Below are 25641 nucleotides of genomic sequence, written 5' to 3' on the forward strand. Positions count from 1 at the left end.
AAGAGTGTTATAGCTGTCAAAAGTTTGGCAAGCTCAAGTTGATCTTTGTCGAGGAAGTGTTTCTGTAAATGAGTCATCAGGCGCCTCGAAATGATCGTGCTGCTCTTGCGGATGCGGGGTCGCTGTGCAGTTCTCATTCGCTATAAGATGTCATTAAGTTTGTCAGGAAATCTCGGGTTTTTTTTTTTTTGTTTTTTTTTTTTTTGAATTATTCAGTAATATGTTATTTATCTGCTCAAATCATACATGTCGCTATAAATAGATAGAGATATCTAACGTGATGCCACAACAGATAATCCCGAAGAGAGCGCTCATGTAAATTTGACGCGAATCATGTATTGTATGTATACTGGCCTGTTGTGAAGGAGGCAGAGCGAACTCTCAACCTTATCAGCATCCATGGTCACGTGGCTAAGATAGCCATTTCGAGGTCACCCCAGAATACCGTGCTTGATGACTTCCAAATATTTACATGTTCAATTACTTTCTTTTTCCTTTTTTTTTTCAGATTCGCGTTAAAACAAAATGCTGATCTTTTGCTCTGAGGTAGCCGAATTGATCAACAAATTTCCTCGTTTATTAAACGCACTGAAAATATACACAAGGAAAACTGCACACTAGTAAATCATTTAGCAAATCACGTCATTTCACGGTCAGTATAATCAAGGAACTTTTGGAGCTCCTTGGTGTAATAAACCAAAGCAACGTTCCCGTCTAATTCTCTTTTAATTCTCGAGATGCGGTGGTTTACCCACTAGACATGGACGCAATTAACACGGGTGAAGAAATCATATATGAACTCTTGATTTGCTGTAAAGACAAATTTGATTGGCTGCTTAGAATCACAGTTATTAAGGCACTCGATGACAGAAGATAACGAATGTCCTCTCAGATTGCGGAGTTTGCAAAAGCGCGCGAGCAAACCACATCCGGGATCTTTAAGCGAAATAACGAAGACTTTTTCCAAAGTGCGCGCTGTTCCGTCATTCTACATCAACTCTCAAGATCTTGGGATTTGGAGTAACAAAGAGGAAATGCGTCAAGACGTGTGCTGTGGAACCGAACGAGACAGCTAAAAGGGCACACAGTGGCTTCAGGGGACAGGATATCTTTGGCTAATGTATTGTACCTCCGTGCTTCTCACAGAATGAGTCGTCTACCCATCTGTTCCTGCGAGGTTTATAAGTTGATGATAGGTCATGTAGCACATCACATCAGTAAACTACCATTTCAAGCTTAGACTATAACAACCTTTGAGACGATACAGCTACAATTTACTTCATTTTATTTACTAGTAAATTTATGACTAATACAAAATGTTGATTAATTCTTGATTTTCTCGTGTTTCATCAGCTTTCCGAAAAACAAGATTCTTTCGTATATCATCTTCATTTTCCAAAATGCCTCCATAAACCCGGTAGGGCTGTTTTTGTTTCCGCAAAATGCACATCAGGCCCAGTTAGATTCATCACGAATCCATATCTGTAAGTTCCTAAATCATTGTCGAAATGATCATGTCGGTCCACTTTTGGTGAAGGGCGGATGGAACATGTTGTGGGATTTTTGCATACTTCTTTCGCCATGAAGATTTTCATGATAAAAAGGATATTTATATGGTCATCATACGTTTATGCATCTCTTGTCGCCTCTGCAATGTAAGCACTGTTTTTTCTCAGACGGTTGTACAATTTTTCTTAACCTATATAAACCTGTAAATCGTTGTTATTGACCACTAATGCCCTAATATAGACAGCTGAATGGGCCTATACGTCATTAATCATGAAAGAGGCATTGGACGAGTCCATGGTTTGAACATGTGTGAATGTCACAAACCCATTATGTGAGCGCCTGCCTTTGAGCCGCAGAGGACATGCACATTCAGAGATCTCTACGAGTAAAGGCAAAGTCCGAGCATAATTATGACTGAAAATGTACGCAGAATCCTGATTAGTGATTTATTATCTGCATATTGTGGAGAAAGAGTGATGGGGTACATGGTAATGATTCCTAACATTCCCAAAGACAGGTATTATCCTGTACGATACTTTTGACACTTTGAGTGAATAGACCTGAGAGGTGAACTTGTATAAACAATGTTATCGCTTCTGCGCGATGAGTTCGTGCCAGCTCATCGTTTAGCTAGTCCTGGGAGATAATTGCGTCGAGAATTACAAGTGGCTAACGACGAAAAGTCGGAAAACTAAATGTTGCGTGATAACCTTGTCTTTTGGTATTTAGACAACACCAGTTCGTCAGTGTAAACCAAGAAAATAAACATGGAAAACCTCGTCATGAGTAGTTCGCAATCTGTAATAATCAGTTCATCAGCTGACTTGCTGTTCCGTCGTTGGCTCCATACATCCCCGACAATCTGTCACGTTGTTCGTGGGGTCACACGAAAAAAAAAAAAAAACCAAGCAAACATGCCATAGTATGACTCATTCTTGGCACCGAATCGAGATGACATGACATTCGTGTTATACCGCTTGTTAAAGTATCACATACATTATATCTGACGCTGGGAATGTCCGTGCGAACTTCTGGACACCGTTCATGCCGTTATAATAATCAATGTACAAGTCAGGCAGATTTACAAGAGACCATGTCTCATATGCGCCAACAACACTCCGCCAATAGCACAATGTCTTGGACGTGAGGGTTCTTTATTTGGGTCTTAAAACTATCAAGAAATAACTAACTCTGAACCAAAACCAGCTCATATTGTGATTGACTTTTTTCTCTACGTCTTCTTCCTATAATTCAAGCTTGTCCAGTTTCTGAAAACTTGACTTATGGCACCAGGCAGGGTCCATACTGACATCCGTGCCCAATGACTCCTTGAAAATTTTGATTTGTGTGGTTTTTTTTTTTTTATCGTAGGATTAATTTAAAACTGAAAACTCATTCATAGACAGATAACCAGCGAGAAATTATTATTCTCATAGCAGCCTTTTCTTCTTTTACCTGTTACAATCCGAGATAAACTTTATCCTCAGGGAAAATCAGTTTCCTTGGTGTGTAAGTTGTTGTAGGAAAATTGTCCGAAAACGCTTTTCTTATTTGTTTTCTAAACGGGTAATTATCAGGGTGGCATTTTTTGTCGTTAGTTATCCGAGGCTAATGATCACTCGCATAGGGTTATTTCTTCCAGGTAGGAAAAAATTCATGGCCAAGGGAAGGAGGAGTGTAAAAAAAGCTGGTGGTAACATCATTATGAATCTTTTAAGTTGCCATGGTAACCACAGGGGTTGACACGTTGTATCTAGATGTGAGAGTGCGAAGCAGGTGGGATTCAGAAGATATTCATTACGTGCTGATGGAATGGTGGGAGATCTGAATCCTCGCTTTGTTTTCGACGCGATGGTATGACATAAACACCTGTGTATATACTTTTTTCAGATCCGCTCCAGACATAGATAGAGCGCGCCAAAACAAGAACAAATACATTCTTTGTCCATCGCGCCTGAAATGTTATTGCAACAGCCCAATATGAAACGACAGCATCAACGTAATTCCGCGCAAAATAAGCGGACGACGAGGGCAGGGTTTCGGGTATACGAGGGAAGCGAGATACCGATTACCTCGTTCGTGAGAGCCAAGGGCACACGAGAAATGACCTGGTTGTCGAAACTCCTTTTCCAGATGGGGCTTGTGTTCCTTCGTTACCGTGCAGGCAGCGTAATGATGTGAATACCATGATAGGAGAAGTATCTCACGGTGCGCGAGAGGAGAAAAATAATGATTTCTATCTAGTGTACATCGCACTTCCACTATAAAGAGTGTGGACGTTTGAAAAGTTACATTGAACGTTGTCCTTGTACTACACATATAGATCTGTGTCCAATGTCATCCACGAGTGTATGTATCTATAGCATGAGAACTATTATGAAATTCGATCGGTGACGTACAACAAAAACAAGCTGGGGAAAGGTTGGGAAAGTCTTTATTTGACCCTATAAAGTGCCTATAACTCTAGTTACATCTACCTCATTAGTTACTCATCTATAAAGCGTTTTATCATCAAGTGATCGTGACCTCACTTTCTTGAGGTTCGACAGGATAAGGTGTTTCCAGAACGCGAGAAAAAAACCCAACCTGAATACATTTTTCTCCCTCTTTGGACAGTGGGAGAGAGAGAGGGGGAGCTATGGGGAAAGGAAAAGAAATATATCCATATAAGTTTATATTTTATACATTAAAGAAAAGGAGAGAAAGGGAGGGAGGTTGATATAAATAAATCATTATATCCGTTTAAGTGTGGGAACATACTTTATTACGCATGAATGTTCATCTATGTATATTTACATTAAGACTGATGCAAAACAATTTATAGGCCCCCTACTACTAAACTGCCAGCAGTTCAAATAACAAGTATAAGTTGCAGCGGAGTTCTGGAAACCACTATGTAAACAAAACAGCAACAACAAAACAAACTGATATAGGATCCTATGCTTCAGTGACAATGACCTTCCTCTATGTCTTGATTTTCCCTGTACTGTAAACCCTATCTTCTTCTTTTTGATGAAGAGAAATAATGTAAATTTTTCAACTTGCTCACAAAACCACGATAACAAAAACTGTGATGGCTATCATGAATATAACAATAATGTCCATCAAAATTATAATCATTATTACCATCTTTGTTATAAAGATTACTGTTCACACCATCTCTCTGTGTATAATACATATCGTGCATTAGCAAGAATAGTTACCTTATATCAAACATTTATCATTGTATAAATCTTCGAAAGGGCTTACAGCGTGATTTTTTTTTTTTTTTTTTTTTTTTTTTTTTGGCGTGCGATCTTGTCGTCGGCGCCGTTCACGATTTACTGTGTGGTTTTTCGTCAAAAGAGGGCTCTGTCTCGAATTCGCGAACAGACACCAAGATTTACAAAAGCCAACGGGTTCATGCGAAACTCTGCGTCAAAAATCACCACCATCGCACTGGGTTGTCACATAATGATAAGTGTGAAATGAAAGAATTATGCTCACCTATTTTCCATCATCCACACTTTTAGAATCGCATAATGGTGGTTTGTCTTTTTTTTTTTTTTGTCTTCCTCCTTCCCCCCCCCCATCCTTTATGGTTACTTTTCCTTATTTTCCTAGTCTCTAAATTATGTTTCCTTTCTGTCTATTTTCTATATCCTTGTCTTCCATTTCATTCTATTTCATTTCATTTATTGTTTCTGCATGGTACATATTAATAAATCACTTCACAAATCATGCACATTGATTCGTCATTTAAAATGATTAACTTTGCACATGATCGAATTTATAAAGAAATCATTGTTTTTATCAAAATAATTTCAGAAATCGCGATCACTGCATACACCAGTATCAGTTAGTTTGTTTTCATTTCCATCTGAAAAGATAGCTGGATAGCCCATATTCGGCTAGCTGCACTAGCTGGTCTTCCCTGGGGTCCAGTGTTTTGAGTACTTTGGGCTGACCACTCCACTATGCACCCTGCATGCTCTTTGCAATGAATGAATGAACCGGGATCTTTTACGTGCATGGGTTGTGACTCAGACACACAAGGGACCACGATCTTATATCCTATCCGAGGGAAAGGGTGTTTTTTTCTCTATTAGAGGGGACGGCATGATAATGCACGATATTTTGCATATTCTAACAGCATACAATAGTTTTATGTAAATTACTTTAATCGCTGTCTTGCTCATCGCTATTGGACCTACTATTATATTTTTGTGGTATGAGTTCTTATCAATTGTCTTCCTCTGTACAATTATTACACTGTACACGGTAGTGTAACAATAATGACTGTACAAAGTTATTGAAGAAACAAGAACGAAAGAAGGTAGTAGTATTAGTAGTAGTAGTAGTAGTAGTAGTAGTAGTAGTAGTAGTAGTAGTAGTAGTAGTAGTAATAGTAGTAGGGCGCCCCTAGGTAAAAAAAAAAACAACAAAAATAGGTGTTCACAATATTCATAGCGCATGCAGACTTACTTCTGAGTATCTAAATTGTCTGCTATTTGTTGGGGTTTTTTTTCTCAATTCACGTTTTCAGAGTAAAGTTACAGTGACATAATGATGTGAAGAGGTAACGTCGGTCATTTATGTTAGGCTTCTATTTTTCTTATAATTGTATAGCAATATGATCGATAGCAATATGTGTGACATTATCCTCATTATTCAGTTATTTTTATGACATTATCGTTGTTGTTTCCAGCATTGATTATATAAACTCCCTTACATCTTTACTAGCTTACGTTGGAAATATATGATTACTAGAATTGTCTTAAAGTTAGGCACGTGTGTGAAAATTGTATAAAGACCTACTCATGCTATCTGCTTGACAGATTGTCATTATTGCAGGCGTGATAGTTATTTCACTTAATCCTCGAGAAAAAATAACCACGCACGTTGTCCTTAATTCTTTTTTTTTTCTTACAATGTCTTCATCATATTTGGTGGCTTCTTCAAGCTATAACACTATACAGGAGAAATACTGTTGAGCACAATGAATAAAGGGGGTGGAGGCAAGTGTTGAGATGAAGTTTGTGAAGTGATATCTTCAGCATCGTTCCTTGCATTGCTCTTTTGAATAATATATGCCGTTAGTTCTTTCTTGAGTTGTTGTTCGAAGCCATTGTTCAGACACTTCTTCCTGGCCTAATATATCTCACGTCGATGGAGAATGTCCTTGGATCGATGATAAAACAAACACTTGCAGACTGATTCCAGTAACACAAGGTTTGTCATCAACATCATCCTACAGCGTTCTCGCCTGTTGTACATCATTGCACGAACCTAGATAAGGCACGGGTTCAGATTTTATGCCTACGCTATACCCGTCTTCAAATTCCCGTAGTGTTTGTACAAAAAAGGGCAAATAGTTACGTTTTGCTAGAGAGCTCCTTGTAAAACAAATATTACAATTGTCTCCGTAATTCTTGGGTTTCTTGTATCCGAGTTGATGAAGCCCGTAGGGTATGTTCTAAGGTGAATTAGCTAGGACTGGTACTCTAGAACTATGTTAAACACTTAACAGCGCGGTAGCTCGTTTGCCGAAGAATTACTGCCCCGAGACATTAGGCGAACAATAGTTTACTACGGTAGCGTAGCAACTACAGAGCAGCGGTATATAATTGGCTGTTAGTACAAGCGCACACCCTCCCTTTTTCTGTACACTGAGATTGAAACAAATAATGTAATTTATATCTCTTATTCCATTATGATTATCCTTGTTTATTCGTAAACAATAATAAACATATTCTCATCCAATTTTAGGTTTTGGTACTGCTGAGTATTTTAGTTTTATTTATTTATAATTGCAAAAACTTGTTTTCTTACAAATGGAGTACAGTTGTTGTAAGAGATCTCTGTACACACTGCGCAGCCATTACACTTGTCCGCTGGTACTGGTATCGGCAAATAACGTGCGAACAGAGTAGCACCAGCGAGTGTTCACAAGTTTATGACTATTCATCTGGATACGGGACAGGTAACTTTGGAATAACTCTTCGTTTGGACTTTTTCCAACCTTCTGGTGTTTCGCAATTGTGAAACAAGTTGTGGGTATCATATTTTCATATACTTACAAATTCAGGAGTTTTTATTGGACTTTTTTATGCAAGAATGATCATTCTATTTGCTTCGTCTATATATCCGAAGCAGTGAACAGTACAATGAAATTGGTGTGAGCCAACAAACTTTTCGCTCGGTGTCCTGTAGCTGTTCGCGGTCACGGAACATGTCATGTCATAATATTTGTCATGCATCGCCGTGAAGTTATCGTCGGGTAACATTGTCTGGAATTATTTTTTTTTTACCTATGAAATCGATAATGCACACCAAAAGTATGCCGGTCAAGGGGTACGAACATCGGAACGCTGGAAAGAGCGCACCCATCAAATCCCACCAAGCCATGCTCGACGTCGCTCGCTCCCATGCCGCCTTCTCCAGCGCTCCCGCGGGCAAAGACGACTCTGCCTGCATACAGACCCGGCCGCTGCCTCTGAAATCTCACCAGGGCCTTCGTATACTCGCTCGGTCCGACAGCCACTACAACTGCGCTTCGCCAAACAGGGAACAAGTTTTCCTGGATAATTACGCCAGAAGAACCAAGCAGATGAATGAACAGGGCTACAAGTCAGTCAACTACAAGCCCTACGAGTTGCTGGGAGGCCCACTGGAACTTGACGAGAAGCAGCTCATTTTGTCTGCTCTGGGGCAGCTTCAAGAAGTGAGTGTATTAAACACTTCAGTGTAATACATATTTGCATCCTCATTCATACTTCTTCACTTTTCCTGATGGATATTTAAACTAAGCTATTGGATGTTTAAATTGTGATGATGTGTTTCGTTTTGTTTATTTCATTTTGATATTTTTATATTGTATTTCCACCGAGATTTTAAAACAGAGTTTGGTATGATCCCATAATAAATATTTCCGCAGAGTTTTGAAACAGAGTTTGGTATGTCTCCAATAATAGATAGTGACATATTGGTGCATGAGATCGATAGCAAGATTTACATGTAAACAGTATATATGTCAATTGAAAATCTGACAAATAATTTTGCAGCATAATTCCATATACTTACAGTAGTTTGAGTTATATTCTTTAAGAACTCTTCCCACCTCCCCCCCCCCCCAAAAAAAAAATATACATATATATATATGATTGAGTTCAATCATACATGTATGTCATGCAACATCCAATGTGACATATGTGAAATTTAGATAACCTCTCATCTCTCTTATACTGAGTTTAAAAAGTTGTTATTCTTAAATTTCAAATAATAATGTTCTATTTTGTATTGCTTTCAGAACAGAAAGATGGGGAGTTTTTAATATCTCTTCTTTCTACACTACACCATATGTCGCTGTTGACAATATTTGAACATTTCTCTATACAACGTACGGTATATGATGTACCCCTGGAGATACATTGTACAATGTACATGTATTTCAGCTGTGACTTATCTTCTTTCTTTTCAGTTCCAGTGTATTTGCATTTGTGTATACTAAAAACAATTTCAATAAAGTGTAAACAGTGCATACAGGTCTATATATATATATATATATTCCAGCTATACTGGGCTGCTGTCACAAACATTAGTTCAGGGTTTTTTAAATGCTTCATCTCATCTGTTTCCTCTCTTCCACTCAGACCGCTGCCGATGAGCCCCTCAAGCCATCCGACGAGGATGGGGAAGACAAAGACAAAGATGGGAAGGACAAGGGTGCGGAGGAGGACCCCGACAGACCCAAGCCTTACAAGTTTGTCATCCGACGGAACAACAAGAACCACAAGTCCCTCAACAAAGAGGTTTCTACAGGGAGGTATGCCTCACAGAACCAGCTACACTGTATGTCTAATCAAGGCTTGATATTTGCCACGTGGCCCGGTGGCCAGAGTCACTAAAAATTCATGTTGGGGCACCAAATTTTCAAAAAGGCTATCTTATGGTGGCCTAATTTGGCAGCTAGAATTAAAATTGATTTTTATGTTTCCCATTATTGCGGGCCAGATTTTCGTTTCTTTTCCAGGCCACTAAATTTTTAAATTCAAAGATTTTAATGGCCCAAACAGGCCACCACAGAAAAGATTTAGTATTGAGCCCTGCTAATGTTTTTCATGGATTTAATATTTTGCTCGTTGTTTGGCCTAATCAGTGTTTGATGTGGTTCAAGATAGTGACAAATTTAGGCAAGTGGTGTCACTATCTGTCTATTCCTCTAAGGTCTCTATCTACTATATGTGACCCGCTACAACAAAATGGTCCTAAAGTCGCGCACGGTCGAAGCCGTGAAAATCGAGTTTGAAGTTAGAGCATCAAAATTGGTCAAAACTTACGATTTTCTGAATTTGACATATTATTAGAGTCTAACATGTCTTCTATCATCTGTCGAAATTTTGAAGCAAAATGATGAAAGGAAAGACCAAAAAATAGCGTTTTTCTGGGCCATGTTTTTTTGGCGTTTCACCGAAGCAGAAACTGGTTCGAACATTTGGATTGAGCGCCACACATAGGCTCCGCCCCTAACAACGACCAGAGTGATCTCATTGGTCAGTTTGCTGCTTGCCGCTAACCGAAGCGTGAAGCTCGCACACTGCCCAGTCGACTGGTGCGTGCGGGCGGGGTGTGCTATGCCTAGCCGCTTCTCCTGACATCCTTGTCACTGATTGGTCGGTGAGGAGACCGCCGACACTGCGTTTGAATGAGCATTTCGGGGGTTGCTAGGGCTTAACTTCTATTGTCCGGAGGTGAATACTGACTTGCGTGTCTCTTGATTGTGATTGCGTCGCAAGGAGAACTTTTAGGGCGCTTTTCTCAAAACAGTGATTTCCCAGACGTCTTGACATGCTCTCTTTTAAACATCGATATCTCCGCAGCCGATTATTTCTATAAAGCGTGTTATACATCAATTTAAAGCAGAAAGATTAGGGAATTGTGTCATGCAATTTTCAAATAATCGACCTCGCCCGACTTTAGGATCATTTTGTTGTAGCGGGTCACATATATTTTCCTTTTTCATATTACTGGTATACAATGTACAATATATGATAAATATGTATTTTCTTTTTCTGTCCAGGGTAATGGTCAAACTGGCGAAGTTGGGACATGGTGTCTTTACTATGATAAGGGAGCAGGAAGAAACAAGGGTAAGTTAAGAAATTTCATTTTATGACATGAATAGTCTTCCTCTTGATTTCAGACAATTTATATTGTATTCTGACAAGTGTATTTTCTGATAAAAAGACCATGAGACATTGTAATGTAATCATGTACTTTTCTCTTTACATCATAACCGCTTCCAGAAGGTCATCCCACAATTACTACTTGACACTGACCTTTGGTACAAGTATGAGGGAGTGTGAGGGTTTTTATGTTGGCAATCGTGTGGTGATTATCATCTCAAATGGGGCTTCCAGAGTTTATACAATGCATGTGTCAATGGTTCAAAGGTAGACATTTCATAGCATCATTCAATACTACATGTACTAGACTCATAGGCTGACAGTATATTACATCATAATATACCAGAGAACAGATAGTTCAACATATTGTACCAAAATCTTACAGGGTGTAGATTTTGTTGCATGTTGCTTTTAAAAATAAAAAATTTGCACAGAGGTCGTTTCTTTAAACAAAAGTGAGTTACTTTTATTTTCTTTTTCATTTTAGCTGATCTAAGTTTGTTAAATGGCCAAATAAGTACAAGTCTATATATTGGGAATTGATAGATAAATTCAATAATATTGTGAATTGGAAGTTCTATACATAAGTGTATGTGTATGACACAATGTGCATGTTTGAGATGTCAAGTGTGGTATATGAAACTGTTAATTCGTGGAACCAATTTGCTTGTTATGTAGGTAAATGCCGAACACAACGAAAGGCTACGAAAGGAGCAGCAGAGGAAGACTGAGTGGCAGCCAGCCGTGGTGGAGGTATCCGATGAGGGCGAGACGGATGAGGAGCTAGAGAAAGAAGAAAGTCTCAGGTAAAGATGACCTGACCCATTCAGACCCAGGGATACTGACACTACACTTTTATTCTGACAAAATCATAGAATTATGCTTAATTTAGCTATGCATTTTACATGCTGTTTGTAGATCTGCAAGACATCAAGATTGTAACCTTACTATTTATTCCTCATTGGTCAGCTGAAAATAAGGGACATTTCCTTTCTGGCTGCTGCCTACCATAGCAATTCCTTTTACACTGTTTAACTGATATTTTTGTAATTGTATTCTAATGTTGTTGTATGTGTTTGTTTGTTTGTTTTTATATCTTCTTTGCTTGGTGAAATAAAGAAACTTGAAACTTGAAACAAATGGAAGTAGACATCACAATATAGAAGCAATATAATACAATACTGTTTCTTTTATGCAGTTACATGTTTATAGCCATAGGGATTTGTTATCACAGCTCTGTTGCTTCTTTTTCATTTTGTCTTTTGTATTGTTGTATATTGCGCTCCATCATAAAACAAAAGGAAGAGAGTTTTTTGTTTCTTTATTACTGTGAATTAGGAAAGAATACATGTAATGTTCTAGGCAATACATTCTAAACTTTTCAATTCTTTTTCATCCTGCAGTCTGTACATGACACAAAGACCAGAGAGCAGAAAAGAAGTGACATTCCAGTTGTAAGTACTAATGTGTGAAATTCAGCAGAAAATGATATATGTAATTGTATACCTCATTTGAAGAATCCTCAATTCTGATTGGTTAAAACTGCGGGCATAAATTCAACAATTACCCACAGTGTGTGCAGCTCCATGACATCCAAACTGCCCTTTTTGAAGATTTCTATGCTTGTATCTATGCAGTATATTATTAGTATTACAGTACTCTTTTGAAATAGTTATTTTATCTGTACGAAAGATATATTCCAAATTACAATATAGAGTAAACTTTTCTGTTTTGGTTTTGTCTTTGAATTCTTTCAGTCTGTCACACTTTTTAGTGAAATATAGAAATTTGGATCAAGTAACTTATGTAACTTAAAAGTGAATGACATATGCTTGTAATGTGATCAGTGCTAGAATGAGTTTATTCAGTCATACTTTGAGTGTGGTATTATATAGGTATTATATATTACTTTTGATATCATAGGTCTGGAGTGTTGTAAGAAATGTATTAGGCATTTTTTTTTTTTTTTTGCTGGCCCTCTGATGAACACTACCAACATTTTTGCTGCTCCCTCTTGCCTACAGTGATACCCCATCCACCCAGCCAGAGAGCCAGGAGGATCAGCCATCCTCTGCAGACCACGCCCCACCACCCACTGCCATGACGATGGCATCCTCCAAGTCCATCTTGAGCATAGCATCCTCCCCAAACAAGAGGAGGCGGAGCAAGAGACTGGCCGAGCCGCCGCGCCCTTACACCCCATGTCACTCCAACATCAACATTGATCCTGAGAGTGATGAATCAGACAAGTAAGAAATAAGTAACAGGCACTTTACAGTCTGCACAAACGTTCAGTGTGTGATATATGAATTGATGGTCCTATAGATACAGATGACATATTGTTGTGGTATACTGCACACTAACATACCGAGAATGACTATGGAAATACAATAATATAATGATAAGTTTTATTTTGAAAAGAAAGAGAAAGCAAGGAAAATGAGAGATACCAAAGAAATATGTTATACATACTAAATTACATGTAGGCCTAACTAGAGTAGAAAAATCTGTTCATGATATACCGGGTGTCCCAAAAAAAGCGGAACGGTGGATTTTCAGTACCTTGCGTTCTAAAAGTTATACTTTTTTGACGTCATTAGAAAGAGCATCTTCCGCAAAGGACAATGATACCAAAATCATTAAATTTGGTTCAGTACTTTTTATTCTACGCCAATTTCTGTAAATGCAGTTATTTTCAAATTTCGCCGGATTATGAGATAATAATTTGGGTGCGACGAGCGTCCCATACGGTGAATTGTGTAAGCTCGTTGATCCATGTCAACAAAAGATACAGCTTTCACATTGGGCGCGCACACAGACACACACACACTGTTTTTTTTTTCCTGCCCGCGCCAATTGTGAAAGCTGTATCGTTTGTTGACATGGATCACCGAGCTTACACAATGTTCACCGTATGGATCGCGTGTCGCGCTCAAATTATTATCTCATAAGTCGCAAAGATCTGGCGAAATTTGAAAATGACAGTATTTACAGAAATTGGCGTAGAATAAAAAGTGCTGAACCAAATTTAATGGTTTTGGTATCGTCTTCTGCGAAAGATGCTCTCTCTAGTGATATGAAAAAATATATCACTTTTAAAATGCAAGATACTGAAAATCCACCGTTCCGCTTTTTTTGGGACACCCGGTATATCAGTATGAAGATGAATATAAACATCTAAATGCAAATTCTGCAGGACATATTATAAATGATGATCATCAACCAAGCAATTTTTTCTGCAAAAAGAAAAAAAAATGCTGAAAACTTACATTTCCATTTTTTGGCTAGTGATCAATCAGAATCTTTTGATTGCATAGAGGCCCAGCACAGAAGTTGGGATCATTATTGTATGTGTCATCCTCCTACAGTAGGTGCTCAAGCTGGTTTCCTCCTTTGTTGTTTCTCATCCACCAGGAGAGCTATCTTCCGCCAGATGTGTGCAGTCAACTGGATCCTAGAAGCCATGACGATAGAGCCTCCAGCAGCCATGGAACCAATTAGCAAATGTTGGAACATCAAGTATAGGTGTGTTGCCTTCCTCTTTTTTTTCCCCTCCTGAGGTTTTGCTTCCTGGACTGTGTGATGTGTTGTATTCTTTAATCATGATTAACAGTTCTAATAGATGTCTTGTCATTTTTTAACATATATAGAAGCAGTGACATAAAATACCAGTTATATCAAATATGATGTAAAATGTTTGGAACAATTACATCTGCTTGATACTATAAAAACTGTTATTGTCATGAACAGATATTTTCATGTATGAGGAGGTGACTGTCCATTAGCAATACAATGTATTTTCGCATGTTGTGTTTTTCCAAAGTATAAGTTGAATGTATTTCTTTTTGCGTATAATCATGCAATTCTGTTCCATGCAAAGTGCATTTTAATCATGTCAATTTATTATCCTCTAAAGCAGAATCTCTAATCAAGTTTGCATAGCAAGTTATACTTCGAATTAACCATAGCATGGCAACAAAATGTGTTTTTTAAAGAATAGTAAACAAAGCATTCTGTACCTATACAAACATTATTATACCCTTCATGTGTTTACAACAACAAACCATATGCCTAGCAACCCTGTAGAAGTTGAGGAAAGACTAAAAAAAATGTGTACCTAAGTCCAAGAATTGTACAAATTGCCAGTATGTGACCATATTATCATCTTCACTTGTTTCTGCATGTCAGATCTCTGGAGCAGAAGACGTTTTGCAAGACGACGGTGCAAAAGTTGAGGAAAGACAAAAATCTCGATACGAGGTGGAATGCCTTCATCACTGGAGAGGGTGCTGGTCACCTGGTAAGTCATTTGAACTCTGTTGCTATGGAAACTAAGACTAAAGGCAGACATGCATGTTCAGCACTTATAAAGATGTAACTGTCACTGCTAACAAGGCCAATAAAGATTGTTGTTTAATTCATATTATTGCATGAGAAAATGTGACCTCTTTGGATTAGATTGGGACAAAAATTATAGAATTTAACTCTGATGTGTTGATGTGTAATTATTTGTAGTACAGAGAGAAAGAGCTCCCTCGTGGAGACGATATGAGCTCCCTCGAGGAGACTTGGTATGCATTTAATATTCTTGTTTATATCTCTTTAAGATGTTATAAGTGCTGTCTGGGGCAAATTATTTGTATAGGGCCCCATTTCTCTCTCTCTCTCTTCTTTCGATCTTTAAAATAACAACAACAGAAAGACTGAATGTCTGAATAAAAGAAATAGAGAAACGAAACCTGGTTCAGAACTTCGCTGTCAATGGGTTATTTCTGTATTATATTACAATTCATGAATGTTTCTTTTCCTACAACCTACTAAGCATTTCATTCACCTGCTCACTCCGGTTTTTGGTTCCTCAGGCAGGAATTCACTTGGTTGTTACCAGATTGGGCAAACCTATGGCAAGCTTTGTGGTTGTCGAGGGCAATTTTGTTGACAAAGCATGCATAGAATTTGAATGGGTTACTGAAAGGGTCAGTTATCACTGCTGATGATGATTAAAACTTTTAATAAGCATTGTAAAAATGATCAGACTTTCATTAGTTACTAATCATTCATACATTCAAAGTATGTTTTAATTACCTCGGTTCAAAATCACTTCTGCTATTTATAACTCTACCATGCAAGTATCAATCATGGTAGGCACAAATGCATGCCAATCATATCATAAACGTTTGTATCTCTTTTCTTTGCAATCATGTTCGGTAACCAGGGGAAAAGGGGAAGTGAACAAGTATGACTACACTTTAATATGTTTGTTGTACTCTCAAAATATAATCAGTTATTATCAAACATTAAACCATTGTTCACTTGACACTTGAGTTTTTGCACAGTTATAATAATCATGCTGTAATCCATTGAATCCAAAGTGCATACATTTCTTTATCATGCAAACACAACATGCTTCCATACATGTATGTTTCAATTCTAGCTCAGAAGCTCTATGATGGTGAAATTGTCACAGCAAAAGAGCAATGCAACACCTTCCAGGAGGGCATTATCATGCACTTATATACATTTTACGTACCCACCTGGTAATCATCTTATATCCCAGCTGACATGTATAATTATGACTAATATAGTAATCATAACCACATATGTGTATCCCTTTAAATATATTATTGTGGTATAACAGTAATCAAAGTGAACTTATTCTATCTTTCACAACAAATAGATTGTAGTTGCATAATATATGATTCAAATTGTACCATTGCATCACTTTTTTCCCATCATTATATAATAATTTCATGTATTCGGCATATCATATCCAATGGTATTGCTTGGTTACATCATTTATAAGCCCAAACTTTATGTCCTTGTGTTTTTAATTCATGATGATGACTTATTATTCCCTTGATATATAGGCTGGTTTGCCCAGTTTGTTCCAGGTAACACATTTCATCCAATATTTAGAGTGCAGTGACTAACAACCATGCACAGTGTGCAAAATGCACCAAACTTTTAAACATTGTCTTTTTTATAATTTTACATTGGATGTTCATGTAATTTTCTAATAAAAAAGTGAGGATAACAGCATTGCTTGTTGTTATTGATAGTAGCAGTAATTCATAGTAGTAGTGTAAGTACATGTAGCAGCACCACCACCAGCACCACCATCAATAGTAGTAGCAGTAGTAGTGGTATTAGGGTAACATCAGCCACATCAGTAGTAGAAGAAGTAGTAATAGTAATAGTAATAGTAATAGTAATAGTAACAGTCATAGAGTATACTAGTGATAGTAGCAGTAATTTTAAGAATGTCGATAATGATTCTAATGATAATGATGATGCATGTCATTATGGCTGATGTCTTTGAAGCTGGTTAGGCCACTAATTGTTGTTACAAAATCAGAATTGCTTTTGGTCTCTTGATAAGAACCACAAGGACATGTATTCAGTCTACTATCGAAGGATTTCTCAGGGGCCTTCCTACAGAGTAATCAAATATTTTCATTCATTTTCATTTTCATCTTACCTGAGGTGCATGTAAGCCTGCACAGTGCATTGAATATAGTAAATGAAGGAATATGTTATATGCAGTACTTAACCAATTGAGGATGGACCAATTTTGTTAAAACATGCAATTCCCATACCGAGCATACTTGGAACTCATCCTCAACAGGTTAAACACAAATAAGCATACAATATCTAACCAGTGCATTTTTCCTAATAACATTATTTTGACAGAAACAAACAAAATTATTAGGTGGTAATGTACAAGTGTAGATATTAGCACGATAAATGCAATCCTCTGTACAATGTATTCATTACACCTGTGATGTATCAGATTTTGTAATAACATATTTAAATCATTGACACTTGGTTTACATTACAGTGTAGCTGTAATCAACACTGTGACTTCCAAATCATCTAAGATTTATGTCCAGACTCATTACGTATGCATAATTTGCATTTGGTTTTGTCAGGGGCAACATTGTTACCTTACATGCTTGTAGTGTGATTGTGTGAAATGGCATTGATACAATGTGGTAGGGGTGTTCTTGTCACACATCAGGAACAGACTAATTCAAAAAAGCCTTGTCATGAGGAGAATAATTTCAACCTTTGCACATTTTGAATTTTTAGGGTCTACCTCCCATTGGTGCCAGAGACAATCTTCTTGTTTTCAGTCTTTTTCCAAAGCTGATGACAGTGTTTTACTGGAAAATGGGTCTAACTCAATGATATTAAAAGCAATAATAATAATAATAATCTTAAGAGCTAACTTGTTTTCTCTTTGCTTTGATCAGCTTACTGTAAAGAAATCAAAAATCTTCATAAAAAAGAACCTTCAAGGAAATAAAGCTGTACTTGAGGCTGGAAACATGATTTCTAGATGTTCATCAAGGATGGTAAAAGTTGAACATGTTTTTTGCTGTTGTGAGTTTTCAAGTACAGTGTCATGTTTCATAACACCTGTGATGTTAGATTGATTGATATAGCACTCTTCATTTTCAGTGTGTTTCAGTTTCACCATGTGCATATTATTGACCTGTGGAATTAACCATAAAAACTTCTTTTTCAAAACATGTTGAGGGTTGTTGAATAGTTGAGTGATGTTGAGATATCTCATTCGGCATTTGCTGAAAATCATTGGATATTAAGTATACCATGCACATTGTGTTCATGTTGTTTTTTTACCATATTCATATGACTCCTCTTATGAAACAATGTTTGTGATGTTGTGTAGCACGAAAATGAGTCTGATATTCTCAAGTCTGTTTACTTGTCATTTTGAATTCCCAAAAAGATCTCATGCCACACCAAAATAATCTCCACATTTCTTGTGCAGTGGGTGGGATTCAAGGTGCAAGCTAAGATCCTTAAAATGGTGCTTCAGTCCGTAGCTCAGATTTGCCAACAATCTGTTAAAAAATCATAAAATTTGTCGAAAGTTTTGATTAATTTCAAGTAATGCACCATATAAATGGGACTTCTCCAACTATTCATGATTTCACAGCAGTAGAACAGTATCAAGAAAATGCATAAAAATGTCACAAATATAAATCTTTCTCTCACACGTCTTGTGGTATTGGCATACAGTGCACTAGTTTATCCTCCACCCACAATGTCTCCCATTTCACAGAAATCACGCACACACACCAGAGGGTTCCTGGCCACCCAGAACTCCAGCTTCAGTCGGACAGTGCGGCGTCTCTCGGCGAGCAGCTTCAACCGGCCCGTGTCCGTCATGGGCCAGAGCTCCGTCGAGCCCCCAGCCTCGCCCAAGAACGATGACAACACCAGCTCCTTTCTGGAGGCTGGCGCTGACAAGGGTTAGTAGCAAGCCTCTTGTGGGACAAAAATGACTGAAATTTTTCTGATGGCAAATTCGTATCGTGATGAATACAAGACTATTGTAAACATCAATATTTCACGCAATTAATATTTCAGGTTGAGTGGCACAAGAATGCATTCATGCATTCTTGAATTCATGCTGCACAATTGCCAACCAATTCAAAATTTGCAGAGAAAATTGTTAAGATATTTTTGCTTGTTTTAGCATTGGCATTAGCCAAAAGTGACACGAAATATGCAAAATTAATGTACCGTGAAAATTTGTGGATTTATACTATTCTCGAAGTGCGATAATACGCCAGCGGCGGACTGTACCAGACTGGAAGAAGAAGAAGGGTCATCTGCTTAAAGAATTTCACTATTGTAAATATTGCTAGCACCACCATTCTGTGTTTTTAATCATGTAGACAAGTTGGTCATCATATTTAGTGGTAATGAAATGTATACTTGATATAATCTTTGAGTTAGTTCGATTTTCTGACTGTATACTTCATCCTTCACATCTTTTATTCAGGTGGAGATCTTCCAGACAGTGTTTCTGTTTTAGGCAGACAAGAGGAACATGATACTCCAAAACACAGGCGAGTGAAAGTTACACCATACCTTCGACACTTCACATACAGCATTTGTGCAAAACTTCGTAGTTCTAACTGCTCAAGATACCCCTCAATATTCAGCTTCATTTCAGTGGCAAATACTAGGGTATTTTAGCGCAATTGATAATTCGGATGATTTGGACAATGAAATATATTTGATTATCTTTTTTTTCTAATCTTGTATCATGGATCATTGAATATGTTCCTAGCAGAGTGTGATAAAAGACTCTGAATTAATAATGTTACAGATATTACGCTCAGCTTATGCTACGTACATTTGAAATCGTGCCCATGTTAAGTAAAAAAAAAAACAAAAACAAAAACAAAAACACAACAACAACATCAAAACAAACTAAGAGATGTTTTGGGCACTTTTAGACATTCAAGTGTTTATTATTCACACATGCTCTTACTATTTCAACAAATACAGTTGTATCAAAAATATGTCCATCTACAAATATGAATCCTATCTTATATGAACAGGTAAAACTGAAGGAACAACTTACATGGGTTTATCATGGTATCATGTATGTGGTAGATCAGTCTTACAGTATATTTCATATCTCTTTGTGTCTCTAACCAACACAGATCTCCTTCAGTACTAAGTGACCGTTCTGGAACTCCCTCAACAAAGCATAGCGGGTCTGTTGGAAACAAGTTATCGGTGAGTTTTGGACACCTAGCGGTTGTTATGTTTCTTCTGCCATCAGTGACGCAACCTCCCCTCCCTTTCTCATGTTCTTTCTCGATTCTCTTTCCCAAATATATTTTTCTCCCCATTCCTCTGTCTATCTATCTATCAATCTATCTGTCTGTCTGTCTGTCTATCTGTCTGTCTATCTATCTATCTGTCTCTCTATATCTATCTATCTATCTATCTATCTATCTATCTGTCTGTCTATCTATCTATCTGTCTGTCTATCTATCTATCTATCTATCTATCTATCTATCTATCTATCTATCTGTCTATCTATCTATCTATCTATCTATCTATCTATGTATCTTTCTATATATCTCCCTCTTCTGCTTGTTCCTTCCCTCCTTTCCTTCAATATTTGTGGTTTTATACCCCACCCCCCCCCCAAAAAAAAAAAAAAATAGAAAGATCACAAGAAAAATGCAGAGAAACAATAGCAGGGTTGTCAATCAAAGTGTTTGCTTGCCATGCAAGAATTCCATCCAATTATGACTATGATTGTATGTTTACCACCAACAAGACGCGACTCAAAGTTTCACAGCTTGGCGATCCTTCATTTTATGCACATCACCTTTTACAACATTTAACCAGTAAATGAGAAGTAGGATTTTATGCTCTTTTCTCAATTTGCTTCTGAGAGTGGATTGTTTTCTTTCTGGGTTTCCATAGAAACAAGATCTGGAGGAGAAAGACAAGCAGCAGAGGCCAAGGGAGAAGCAAGTGAGCACATGGGTGGCTTCCACCAATAGAAAACTCCACAGGACCAAAAGGTGAGAGCTTGCCTCTTCAGTATAAATAGACCTTCATTTCTCTTCTTTTCTCTTTATTCGTTCTTTTTGTTGGTGGATACAAAAAAATCACCCCCCACTGTGATCCATGAAGGGCATCTTTTGTGTCTTCTTGATTGCAGTAAATTCTTTCCCTTTCTATATGCACATATTCAAACACAAGCTTTGGAGTTTGCTCAAATGAGTAAATGGTATTGGGAAAATGATATTGAATTGCCCTAGGCCAACATAAGACTTGCCTTACCTATGAGCACTGAAGTCTGATCAAAGTCTATCATTCCAAATTTGTCGAGCACTTCATTTCTTTTTCCATTTTTGTTTAGTAATGTTGAGACACACTTTGGATCATACAACAGACTTTCTTGCATTGGTTCTGGTATTATGCATCAGTAATCCTAACTCAATGGTATAAACAGGAAGTGCTTTTAAAGGGGGTACATGGGGGTTTCCCCCCAGTGAGGACCACAAAGTAACAGTGTTCTTTAATAAGGGGTCAATTGTTCAAGTGCATTCAGCCGTGATGAGCCCATTACCGGACACCTGCGCTGATTTACGAGTCAGGGGCAGGCAATTGTGTGTCAAACAATGGCAGGCAATGAGTATGAATCGTTCCATATGGGAACCTGGTGGCCTGTATATTAAGTCTGAGGGGATTTCAGAATTTAGTATGGAACAGGTTAAAGTTTGTATACTCTCATATTTCTTCTTCACTCTGAACCCTTTCTTCCATCCTTGTTCTGTCATTGAGTGAATCGAAACCATCTAAGTCACTTCATTACTGTTTATTTTCAAAGTGGTTGCATTTGAAAGGTTTCTCAGCTTTGTTTCATTGTAATGCTAATTTGTTGTTATGCAGTTATAGCAACCACAGCAGTCAATGTATTTTGAGTTTCCCTGTATCTGCTTTTATGCATATTTGTGTCCATGTAATATGTCTCCTTTGTGTTTGTGTGTGTGTGTGTGTGTGTGTGTGTGTGTGTGTGTGTGTACGTTGTGTGGCTTCTTGTTAGTTTGTTATGTGTGCATGTAGATGCATAATTTATGACTTTCTTGGCCATACTTTCAGATTCTGGAGGCTTCTGTTTAAACACTAACAAAGTTTAGTAGCAGTGCTATTGATCAATTATGCATTTATATGTGTTTGTGCATTTACATGTTTATGCACACAAGTAATCTCTAAGTCTGTGTGTATGTGTTTTACTTGATGATTTATGGATAGTAGAACAAAACCTACAGAGACATAATTCATACACATACAAGTCATATCGTAATTATTTTTTGTGTGCTTTTGGGGCATATATTTTTTGTTTAATCGGCTTGTTATAGTTCTGTGCCCATATGCTACCGCTTACCCTAGTGATTCATATAGGCCCCTATAGAAGAACAAAACCCACATGTACATAAAAAGTATTTTCATTATTTTCATGGGCAGTATTTGTTTGAATAACTTTACACAGAGTGACATTACTACTAACAATGTTTTGATTTTGATCTTCTTTGCATTAGTCATGTGATGGAACTGTGACCAATCACTGACCAGTGTTTATGTAGACTATTGAATAATGAGCTTTATAACAAACTAATCACTCTTAACCCCTTCTCTCCCATCCTCATCCATCTACCAGTGCACCCACCAGGAGCCAAGAATTCAAGCCAATCTTTCCAAGCCGCAAGCATGCCTACCTGTCTGCTGAACTCAGGACCCAGTTTGCTGATGTCACAGAGGATCAGGCGCTAAATCTACATGACAAGCTTGAAGCTATGGAAAAGTAAGTTGCTGCTTCATCTTACATGACTGGAGATTGATTTTTTTCCAAACTCACAATTCACAGAAAGAGTATTTATACATTAGGAAGAAAGTTACCAATGAATCTTGAAGAGAGAACAAATACAAATATGAGACTTGAAGAATAGTTAAAATATATATATATATATATTTTAATGAGCACATGCATATAACAGTTGCTAACCACCCCCCCCCCCCCCCACAGATTTTATCTGTGCAACCTATATACTAATTATGCTGTCATTTTCAAACTGAGAAGTCTTTACCTTCTCTCTTGAATAGCCTAGAACATGGCATCTATACAACTTGGTGCCTTTTTCTTTACCTTACAGCATCTGTTATATACATCATGGTATGCTTACAAGGGTGATAGCTGTATGATGTAAACACAGTTTGATGTTGTTGGGTTGGTTTTGTATAAGAATATAGACATAAAAGACTGGAGAAAGCAAAAAAAAACTAAAGTAGATATGCCTGTTGATGTTTATCCAAAGGACAAATTTGAACTGTGTATTATGTGGAAGAAAGTGAATTCTGAAATGGTTCTTTTATTTCCACCATACAGGAAGCGGTTGACCCGGAGCGAGAGCAAATTCCGAGCCATCCGGACCAACATGCACATTGGTTCCCAGCTGATGCTCCTCAAGGATGCAGGCCAAGACAAGGAGGAGCTCCTCGCTGAGGAGAACAAGAGGAAGAAGAAGCTGGAGGATGAGAGCAAATGGTAGGCAGGCCAATCATCTCATCTTTAACCCTTTGTATGCGCCGTGGTGCTTAGCTTAACTTGCCAAGATTTTCCATCAGCTTTTAGTAATCCATCCAAACTTTGACCCATTTGTAGATTAGCAAGACTGCTCGTATGTCTTAACCCATTGAAGACAAGTCCCGAGTATACTCGGGCAGGTGTCTATGGGAAATGTGTGTTGTAGTAAAATCAGCCCATCCTCAACGGGTTAATGTGCCACCATACAATCCCACAGGAAGGCCTTGGTGACAAAATAGAGATTAGGGGGATTTGATACTCTCTACTCATGAACAATTTAGTTTCACAACATTTGTGCCAAATGGTAAAGAAAACCCTCCATTGTGTTTGCCAGGCAACTTGATGTCAATTTCACATGAAAATCCACCCATATGTTCCAGCTAACTTTATTGAATGGAATAAAATCACACAAATTTAACTTTCTTATGTCCAATCTCAATGAAAATTCTTATACTCTGCTTATTCATTTCAATTCCAATTTTATTTCCAATATCACATTATCTATTTCAAATCAAACATTTACAAAAATTAAATCCACTACCAAATGTATAAACATACATTTGAAAGCAGAATGAGAAAAAAAAATCATTGTGTTATCAGCAAAGCTTGAAACGTGTAGGGCAGAATAATTTCTGCCATAATAATTTTTAGATAATCTAGTCGGTTACAAATCTTTTACCCTGTACTCTGTTGAATATACGTCAGAGACAGGTTATTTCAGTTTCCTTTTCCAAAGGGGGATATAAACGGTTGAATGTTTTGTTCATAACATGGGCACGCAGGTACCAGGAGCTGGTCCGCAACCTACCAGCCGACATCAACGACGACCTGGCCTGCTCGGCCATCTTGACTAAGCTCCAGAGTCTCGGCAAGATCGAGAGTCGGAAGGCCACTCCACAGAAATTCCTCAACGTCCTGTCTAGCCTGAGGCACTGGGAGCTCTGTTCCCCTGATATCAGTGCAGCGATTGAGGTGAGAGGGAGATTGTGATGGCTAAATGCAGGGGCGGATCCAGGAATTCCGTAAAGGTCAGCTGACAAGCAAAAAAAAAAAAAAAAAGGAAAAGGAAAAAAAAAAATGGCTTAAGCGCAATACAATCAATTGCCAAACAAAACAAAACAAAATTAAAGGACTTTTGGACTTTTTTTTTCGGGGGGGGGGGGGGGGGGGGATTGGAGACAGGGCCAAATATGCCATACACCTGAACACCAAACAGAGAGTTTGAGAATACTTTGTAGTTTGCTCATACTAGTAGTTTGAGCTAAAATTCAACATGTAAAATTTCATGCACAAAGCAATCTAGACAGGAACAAAAATCCCCTGTTTGCCAAAAATCCGAGGCTGAGGGTTGTATCTTTTCAGGGATGTATTTCAGATTTCAGACATTGTCTGTTTTATTAAAATTATAGGCCTAGTGTAATGCATTAACATTTCTGTTGTAAGTTCAGACACCAGAGAATAATCTGCCCACTCTATAAATCTTTTTGATATTATCTTTGTTCTCCATGACAGTTTGTGCGGGAGAAAGTGGTGGGGATGTCGGTGGAGGAGTTTGAGGCTTGGTATCACGCTGAGATGCCCAACGTCTTGAGATCAAAGAGTGCTCCGCCAGCCACCATGTGATGCTCCTCAAATTGGCAAAGCGGGCTCTAGCATCACTCAAGGATGCAAGATCATACCTAACATGCTCTTAATGTGTACTTGCCACCAGATTGTATCCATTTCTGGACCTTGCGCCTTCATTTTTGTGTGTGCATATTATCACCTTGTAAGAGATCAAGATGTGGACCAAATACAGGGCTTCAGGGTTATCCAAAGTTTCTTTTGGATGACAACTAGCATCAAACAGTTTCTGGAAGGCCAACTTGTGATATTATGGGTAGAGAAAAATATTCAGTGCTTCTTATTTACTTCTGTAGAATATGGACACTCACATATATTTGACACAGAAGTGAGCTTCAAAAGAAAAGATTTAAATCCATGCGTAAGATATCTTAAAGGTGCATGGTCCCGGTGTTTTAGTCAAATGCGTATGCG

General features: G+C 37.9%; 1 protein-coding gene across 1 annotated transcript; it reads left to right on the top strand.

Moving 5' to 3' along the window:
• Positions 1-7991: 7991 nt before the first annotated feature.
• Positions 7992-25450, top strand: LOC140242865 (coiled-coil domain-containing protein 60-like). Its single transcript, XM_072322611.1, has 16 exons — positions 7992-8212; positions 9141-9313; positions 10568-10637; positions 11352-11479; positions 12077-12127; positions 12698-12922; positions 14088-14198; positions 14862-14973; positions 18763-18952; positions 19489-19555; positions 20159-20234; positions 20937-21037; positions 22681-22824; positions 23407-23565; positions 24387-24576; positions 25117-25450. The coding sequence occupies exons 1-16, from the start codon at positions 8099-8101 to the stop codon at positions 25225-25227; spliced, it is 2022 nt and encodes a 673-aa protein (XP_072178712.1). The 5' UTR covers positions 7992-8098; the 3' UTR covers positions 25228-25450.
• Positions 25451-25641: the final 191 nt, after the last annotated feature.

This window comes from Diadema setosum, chromosome 19 (assembly GCF_964275005.1).
Source record: "Diadema setosum chromosome 19, eeDiaSeto1, whole genome shotgun sequence".
In the NCBI taxonomy this organism is placed as follows: Eukaryota; Metazoa; Echinodermata; class Echinoidea; order Diadematoida; family Diadematidae; genus Diadema; species Diadema setosum.